This window comes from Bactrocera dorsalis, chromosome 2 (assembly GCF_023373825.1).
Source record: "Bactrocera dorsalis isolate Fly_Bdor chromosome 2, ASM2337382v1, whole genome shotgun sequence".
In the NCBI taxonomy this organism is placed as follows: Eukaryota; Metazoa; Arthropoda; class Insecta; order Diptera; family Tephritidae; genus Bactrocera; species Bactrocera dorsalis.
In genome coordinates this window covers 54,637,140-54,646,215 of record NC_064304.1, presented here as the reverse complement: position 1 = coordinate 54,646,215, position 9,076 = coordinate 54,637,140, and the positions used below count along the sequence as shown (strand labels likewise).

General features: G+C 35.6%; 1 protein-coding gene across 3 annotated transcripts in view; it reads right to left on the bottom strand.

Moving 5' to 3' along the window:
• Positions 1–4,103: 4,103 nt before the first annotated feature.
• Positions 4,104–9,076, bottom strand: part of LOC125776347 (uncharacterized) — a 32,555-nt gene continuing 27,582 nt past the window's right edge. Inside the window, exons 1-4 of one of the 3 annotated variants that reach the window (XM_049448100.1) lie at positions 8,091–9,058; positions 6,487–6,703; positions 6,230–6,428; positions 4,104–6,172 (exon numbers count right to left, since the gene is read on the bottom strand). In XM_049448100.1, coding sequence (XP_049304057.1) covers positions 5,609–6,172; positions 6,230–6,428; positions 6,487–6,659 — 936 coding nt within the window. In that variant the 5' untranslated portion in view covers positions 6,660–6,703; positions 8,091–9,058 and the 3' untranslated portion in view covers positions 4,104–5,608. Of the gene's footprint in view, positions 6,429–6,486; positions 6,704–8,090; positions 9,071–9,076 lie in introns of those variants that run through there. The other 2 variants (XM_049448098.1, XM_049448099.1) reach the window with 2 other exon arrangements.

The following is a 9,076-nucleotide window of genomic DNA, read 5'->3' as shown; positions in this document are numbered from 1 at the left end:
TTCAAAATTGTACTGTTCAAATTGATAAATTAGTTTATAGCCTCACATACTATATCTTTTTGAATCGGGACGCTTCAATTTAGAGGTGGGGGAGTTAATACCACCAGTTCATATTACATGAACATATTGTATTTCTGTTATAAATATGTAACCCATATGGTACTTTCCTAATACTGTCCGCCTTAGGTGGTCCAAAAATATAACTCATAGATTGTAAGATGAATCTTTCCACTTGTAACATATGTCCTACATATGTCCTATCTCAAGTGGATTGTAGATATACTTCCTAGAATGTAAGATTAATATTTGTATCTAGGCTTAAGCAAAATATTGTATTTAAGAAAATGTAATAAAGAAAACGAGGCAGTCGACCACAGGCAGTTGCCCGTAGTCACTCAAAAATCAAACAACTTATTAATTTACACGACCACATGTGCGCGCACCGATCGTAAAAAATTAAACATTTTCGCGAACATTGATCGGTACACGCACAAGACCATATACGAATAAACCGCATGCGCTGTTGCTGATTCTCAGCTGATACTTTGCTGCAATACTGCAGTAATTATTTCGTGCAGAACGTTTTGTTTTCAAATATGTAAATTTGAACGTATATAATTGCTGACGAAATGTTCGAAAATGGATGTGACAATTTTATGAAAAATGCTAGAAAAGAAGATGTACATAGATGAAATGTTTCTTGTTTAAAGAATACTGGGGGGTTACTCTGTAAGGCGTTACAAATAGCAATGCGTTGCGAAAGTGAATTGCGTTGCGAAGGATAATCGGTACTCTGTAACACTTTCGCATTGTAAACAGTGTTGCACTGTTTTCCCGTTGAGAAATCTCCAGTATAGTTGACATTACTGACCGAAACGAAGGAGAATGAAAACAAAATCAATAACAGAAAAGTGAAGAAGTGTAAAAAATTGACAGACAAACATAATTAAATTTGAAGAGTTTTATGCGTATATTAAAGTAATTTTAAATAAATAAAAAAGGTGTGAATATGGATTGCGTTGTGTTATGGGAAGAAACCGAAAAAAATGAACGAGTGGAGCGGAAAATGGTTAGGGACTAGGGATGGCAAAATTGGTTACAGAATCGATACTCGATTCTGACTATTTTTCTATATTTTTCGATTCTAAGGATCGATTATCCGGGGGCAAAAATTGATTCTTTCGATTCTAATCGATTTTAAATTAAAAGGACAAAAATTTATTTATTAAATCACAAGGCATAAATTGAATGAATAATCGATTAAATAAAACACAAAAATAGTTAAAAACAATTATGTTGTTTTGTTTATAAATAAGATACAGGGAAACATTACATTTCATTTCACAAAAATAGATAAAAACAATTATATTGTTTTGTTTATAAATAAGGTACAGGGAACATTACATTTCATTTAATTTTTTTTTAAATAATTCAAGTTGTTTAAAGAAGTTTCATAAAATAAGTTTTTAAATAAATTTAAAATAAGTAAAAGAACAATAAGCTAATTGTCAGTTTAAGAAAACCATACATTTTCCGGGACAGATCTTAAAAACAGAAGCATATTTAAGTGATCTGGCGTTAGCCGGCTGCGAATTTGATTCGCAGTTAGCCCAGTATGCGAAAATAAACGTTCAAAAGATTTTGAAGTCGCAACAATTGATAAGTATTTTCTTGCAATCCTCGATACGTGAGGATACTCATTTTCGATACTTATCCAAACAAGTAATGGATCTGGTGTACTACCTCTATCTACTATCGGCCGATTAATAAATTGCCTTAATTCAATTGGTACTCCACCCGCTTCAGTAAATTTATTGTAGGAAAGGAACATTTCTTGAGAGCTGGATACTAAGCTTATAACTTGAAACTGGTCACTTAATTAATAGTAAAGTCGAATCTCAAGAATCGATTCTTAATCGATTCCGACTACTGAAGATCGATTCCGAAAACTCGAGTATTTTACGAGAAAACTCGATTCTCGTGTAGAATCGGAATTGAGATTGCCATCCCTATTAGGGACAAGTCCAATGTGATGAGTCTTAGTGAAAAAAGGTAAGTTTGAATGATAAAGTGTAATGCAATTCTTTAAACTTGTTTGTGCTTCTACTCGTAAATAGTTTCGTGCAAAACTTTCGCCTAAGCAAGGAATCATTCAAATATGTGTTGGATAGCATAAGTGATGAGCTAAAAACTCCACGCAGGTCCACAGGAATACCCGAAATTGTGAAATTAGCGGCGCAGGGAGGGTATCAACAGCAAATTGGACAAGATCATCATACAGGACTAGCTCAACAAACTGTTTCGCGTTGTGTGTTAGAAGTTTGCAAAGCGATTGAAGAAGTGCTGTGTCCAAAACATATAACTTTTGGAATGACATCAGAGGAGAAAAATGAAGCGAAATGAGCTTTTTACTCAGTGTCAGGAATTCCAGGAATAATTGGAGTGGTGGATGGTACTTACATCCAAATGATACGACCGGCCGTAAATGAACATTTATATTTCAATAGAAAATTAAAACATTGTATAAACGCTATGGTGGTAAGGCAATTGTTTTTTAAGTTATCTTGGTTTTATATAAATATTGTTTCCAAAACCTAGATATGTGATCATAAGATGATGATCAAAGCCGTTAACGGTCGGTTTGCTGGGGCGTGTCATGATTCACAACATGTGTGGAATTTATCAAGCGAGCGCCAATATTTACAAACCAACTATGTGAATGGAGAAAGAGGAATTCGCATTCTTGGTGAGCATATACACATTCGTTTATTTTAATCGTTAGCCATTATATGCATCAATTATTTTGCTAACTTAACTTTTTTCTTATAGGCGACTCTGGATATCCGCTTGAGCCATGGCTTTTAACTCCATATAGAAATGCTGCTGAAAACTCTGCTGAGAGTTACTACAACAAAGCTGACAAATCGGCTAATGTCATACCGCGTTAGAAGCGTCATTCGAAGACAATTTATACCATGGAACAGTACACTCCAAAAGAACGCGCTGAAATTGTTCAGCTTTATATTCAAAATAACTTTTCAATTGTGTTAACTCAACGTGCGTTTCGCAAAAAAAATAAAGTGAAAAGTGCTCCAGTTAAGAACACAATTAAGTCTTTATACGCAAAATTTGTGAACACCGGTAATCTCAGTAATGCCAGTCATGCATCCAGACAACGCACAAGACGTTCTGATGAAAATATCGAAGCTTTACGAGCCAGTATTGAGGAGACTCCATCGACATCGAGTTATCGCCGCTCTCAGGAATTAGACATCTCTCGCACCACTCTCCACGATACCCATTATTCGCGAAAATGACATGGATAACTTCTGGTTTCAACAGGACGGGGCTACATGCCATACAGCTCGACCAACAATCAATTTATTGCGACCATTTTTCCGCGGGCGATTGATATCGAAAAATGGTGATGTTGACTGGCCACCGAGATCACCAGATTTGACGCCACCAGACTTTTATTTGTGGGGTTATTTGAAATCCAAGGTATACGCTAATAAGCCAAAGACCTTAGCTCAACTGAAAGCCAACATTCGACGTGAAACAGCCGCCAAATCATCCGAAACATTGGCCAAAGTCATGGAAAATGTCGAAAAAAGAGTGCATTTAGCTGTCAAAGCTAAAGGTGCCCATTTACGCGATCTAATTTTTAAATATTAGCTGAAACAAATCCCCTTGGACCAAAATAAATTATTTTTGAAATGAACAAAAAACATTGTTTTCTTTTGTTCTTTGGGTCAACTTTAAATGGCCTACCCTGTACAAGTTTTCAAAAGCCAGATCCCTTATAGAACGAGTATTTGGAGTATTAAAAGCACGGTTCCGATGCCTTTTAACTGCTAGAGATCTACATTATGTCCCAGAAAAAGTGGTGCAAATTTTGAACGTATGTTGTGCTCTACATAATATTTGCACTCTTTTAAATGTGGAATCACCTGCCAATATGGCAATAGAAGTTGAAGAAATCGATGCTAGTTATACTGAAACCATAGGAAATGCGAATGAAACCAATATTGCTAAACGTTTAAGGGATCAAATAAAAAACAGTAAGATTACTTTATAAACATATAACACTATTTAGTTAAGTAAACATTTTAATTTTTCACAATTTCTCATGTATTTGATTAAAATTCACATTAATGATATAAAGCTTTAGTCTCTCGCACATGTGTATACGAGGGCTGTTCGATAAATAACCGACCTAACCATGATGCACGCGACTTTTTCAAATTTTTTTTTTATTTTTCTACATAGTCTCCTTGTAACTCCACCCACTTCTCCCAGCGATGCTCCCATCTCTGCAACCCTTCCAAATAATACTTGGCGTCTTTGTCTGCAAAATACGAGTTTACGAAAGAGATTGCCTCCTCATTTGACGAAAATCTCTGGCCGCCGAGCGCAGTTTTAAGTCGAGGAAACAAAAAAGTCGCTTGGTGCCATGGTGACTGTTGAGGTGTGAGATGGTGCGTTGTCTTGGTGGAACAAGACTTTCTTTTTTTGCAAATGTGGCCGATTTTTCGAAATTTCTTCCTTTAGCTTGTCCAATAATGATGCGTAGTATGCTCCTGTTATAGTTTTTCCTTTTTCAAGATAGTCGATAAAAATAATTTCATGGCTGTCCCAAAAAACACTCGCCATCACTTTCCCAGCCGAATACACAGCTTTAGGTTTTTTTGGGGCTGGTTCCCCCTTTTCAATCCACTGTTTAGATTGGTTTTTTGTTTCGGGCGTATAATGATGAATCCAAGTTTCGTCTACAGTTATCAATCAGCGCCAAAACTCGGTCTTATTGCCTCTAAACTGATCCAACAGAGCGCTGGAAATGTTCATGCGCGCACGTTTGTGGTCTAGCGTAAGCAAACGCGGCACCCAACGCGCGGACAGCTTTCTCATGGCCAAATCTTGGTTTAATATGTGACAAACAGTTTCTTTTGACATCTTCATAATCTCAGCTATTTCCCTAACTTTAATCCGGCGGTCGTCTAGTACCAATTGATGAACTTTAGCGATGTTATCGTTAGTGGTTACAGTTTTTGGACGCCCAGGACGTTCATCATCTTCCAAGCTCCTGCGACCACGTGTAAATTCAGCTGCCCAAAATTTTACGGTGGTAAACGATGGTGCAGAGTCACCATACACAGAGTCCAACTCATCTTTGATTTGTGAAGGCGTATTGCCTTTCAAAAATAAAAATTTAATTACAGCTCGATATTCAATTTTTCCATTTTGGGGAAATCACCGAAATAGACTCACAAAAACGACTGTCAACAGATAATTGCGCAAGATAAATTTCTGAAATTTTGGCGAGTAGCTATTATAATATCCACAATTTGAAGTAGAAACTTTTTTTTCAGATGTGCGGCTAGCTTCACGTTGAGGTCGGTTATTTATCGGACAGCCCTCGTACATATCTATATATGTAAGTATTATATACTTGTATGTAATAAAAAGTAAAAACTATCACATCAGCACGAAATACGTTTTTAAATCAAAACAATTCATTTAAACTATTAATATAATAAATAAGTAATTATCAGTAAGTATTAAAAAATAAGTAACAGACTTCAATATCAATAACTAAAATACAATATTTTTATTGGTCGGACCGTTCAATTTCTAGCATTTGCTTTTTTAGTTCTAGTGTTGCAAATTTTAGTTTTGTTTTGTCCAAATCAATCCTTTTTTTGTGTTCGAATTTTTCAACAGCCAATATATATTTTCTTTTAGCCATTTTATGTTTTTTTTTCATACATTTTGAAATTACCTTTAGATTTTCATTACTTTCAGATAACACTTTTAATGAACCTTTGTGATAAGCGATTTGGTTATCCACCTGCTTATTTAAAAGGCTATCTTTCTTTTGCGGAGCGACTCTTTGTCGTGAACAATGTGGCATTTCATCCACCGGCGTTGGTTCATTCTGTCGGAATTCGTCGGTTGTGATGTCTGACCCACTTGGTTGTGTTAACTGTGCTGCACCAAATTCTGAGGCGCCGCTTATTCCACTGACGGATATTTCCATTGCCAGAAGCTCACTAACCTGCTCCTCCAACGGTGTTAAGGAGTAATGACTTGGAGGACCACCACCAGTTCCAGAGATACTTACTTTGTTCCGCCGCATTTTTGCTTTCAAATGGGTTTTATAATCCAACCAAACCTTTAAATAATTAAGTAATATGTGCTTCAAAAACCATTTACAATTAATCTTTTTTACCTTTTTCCATTTTAAAACATCGCGCGATGGTGGCCCCGCAACATTAAGGTCACATACCAACTCTTTCCATAAATAATTTGCAGCATTTTTCGCGTCCACAGTTTTCAGTTGTCCTTTGGAAAGTTCCGAATGTGTTTTCATATAATTGATTAAAATTTCGAACTGTGTTGGGTTTGTTTGTTTATTTTTAGAATGTTCCCTGTTAAATAATTTTTTTTTTTTTAATTAAAACTAAAAAATGTGCCTTATAAACTTACATTTTTTGTCCGTTGCGTTTGCCAGTTTGATATCGAATCAAAAATATGTTAAACGCACAGATTTGACAGTCGTTTACGCAGTACAGAGTGCTGTCATTGCGAAGGGGTAAAAATAAGTGGGCAAAACGCAATTTCCAATGCGCTTGTCGCCTTACAGAGTTGCTTTTTTTCATTTACGAGCTTTTTCACTTGCGCAACGCCTTACAGGGTAACCCCCCTGGAAAAAAAGAAAAGTGATAAAAGTAAACGAATTTTCAAAAGTATTGAATTCTACGTTGATGTCATCTTTTATTACATTTAATATATTATATCAAATAAAATTAATATTTAATACACAATTCCTCCTCAATCTTACTGCGCATTCAAAATGTTTATAATGCGTTTGTTACGTTAGTGATGAGCAACAATTTACCGACAGAACGTGTTACTTCGGCAGTGTTGATCGAATTTTCGCGTAGAACGTGATGCCTTCACATCAAAGGCAACACTGTCGCAGTAATTTTACACCCAGAGTTGTACAATTCAATAACGTCAACCCAAAACCATTAATAAAGGAAGTGATCAAACTACTTTCAGCATACACTCACCAAATGAAGTGGAAAAATATCGGGCTGGACGTTAAATCTGCAACTGTATGGCGGATTTTATCACAATTGTCTATCTAGCAGTTCATTTAGAAAATGGACAAGGAGTATATTCCACACATGCAAGAAGTTGATAATACTCCCAGGATACAACATGGACAGCATTCTTCAAGTGCTCAAGATGATTTCGCAAAAACACTAACATATAACCGAGTTCCAATTTATTAAACATGGAACCAGAGTTCTAAAACTCGTTGAAAAGCAAGGTACTGATGGTTTCCCCGGAGTAAAAGACACGGATACTTGGAAGACGATTCTCACTGGGAAAACACATTATCAGAAGTAGCTATTTGTAGTTTAACTACACCATTAAGATATTTATTTGCCGTCATAGTGGCGTTTTGTCAAGTGACTAACTCTGTTAATCTATGGAATAAATTTCAAGAAAATATGGCCATGAAACAAACAATATGATGTTTAAAACAGCCATCTAAATGGTCTAAAGCACACAAAAGAAGCTGTGCTCCTTAAAACGATTGAGTGTTGAATAAACGGAACGTTTGAAAGAAACGCTTCAAAAATACTTCGAGACATTAAAAATTATACAACACTTGCAGGGAAATACAGAAGAGCTTTCGAAATAACAAAATTAAATCGAACAGAAGTTTCTTGTCTTAGACCACTGCATGTCTTATTAATGTTTGTTGAAGCCGATTTAACAAAACGACAATGTGAAATCATTAGAAAAACAAATAAATTACTTTACCCGTGCTACGATCTGTCAATCAAGGCAAAAAAAAGTGTTACCCACACAACGATTGTATAAAGATCACAAGCTCCTGTGTGTTTACAAAGGCTAGTTGATAACACAATTACGCGCTCATATATAGCGAATGAAGAAATCCTCTGTTCCCTTAACGATAATGAAAGGAATTCATTAAAAATAATTTGTAAGTGGGGTTGTGATGGATCGTAACAGGGTAAATAGAGCAAAGTTTCCAAAATGCTGCAGACACTTACTTCAATATGTTTCTGAGTTCGTTTGTTCCTCTTAGAATAACGTGTGGAAAGGAAGGAAAAAAATATGTGGCAAAACTCTACACCGTCATCGCCTAGATATCGTAGACCAAGTAGGTTTCGGTTTGTTAAAGTATCTGTGGATGTAACAAAAGAAGAAAAAAGTTAAAAATTGACGCGTACAGAATATAAATTGCATGAGAACAATTTTTTCTTTGAACATATACATATTATATTTAAAATGACAACGGTCGACGGCCATGTGTGCAATACTGCAACTGATACCAAATTAACAAGCATGTGTTATATTTCGGGAGCCACATCTAGAGATTTTAATAATCTGACTCAGAAATTACAGACAAGTTCCAAAGTACTGCACGCCCGGATTCGATTTGTTCGAAGCATTTTACATCTGGCATAAAAGTTACCCATAAAAAAGTGTAGACAAAAGAGATCAAAAGAAGAAAAAGGGGTAGAAACACAAACCAAAAGAATTAGTCAAGAAAGATTTTGCATAGAAACTGGATTGTTAGTAGACATCCTAATTTCGGCAATACCAATAATGGCAATAAAAGTAGGAGATTTTTTGAAAACCCGCAATTAGCTGCTGATTTAACAAAAGTTGATTTTAAACTCATCTATAGATTAAAAGCTATATTGGAAACTACCTCAAGTGAACATAAAATAGGCACCTAAAGATTTGATGAGTATGCTATGGCAACGACCAGATTGTATTGTGATCTCTATGGGTGGCATCCCATGACTCCGACTATGCATAAAATATTAATGCATGGCGCCGAAATTATTGAAAATACATTAAGGTTTAGAGGCTTCAAAAAATCGATTTTTTTTTGGGAAGGAAAGAAATATTTGATTAAAGCGAAATTTCTAGGGTTTATAGTTACATATTTAAGCATCATTCACAAATTTTTGGATACGAAATCTTTGAGATTCCGCCCTTAGGAAGCATCGCATGTGCATTTGTCGAA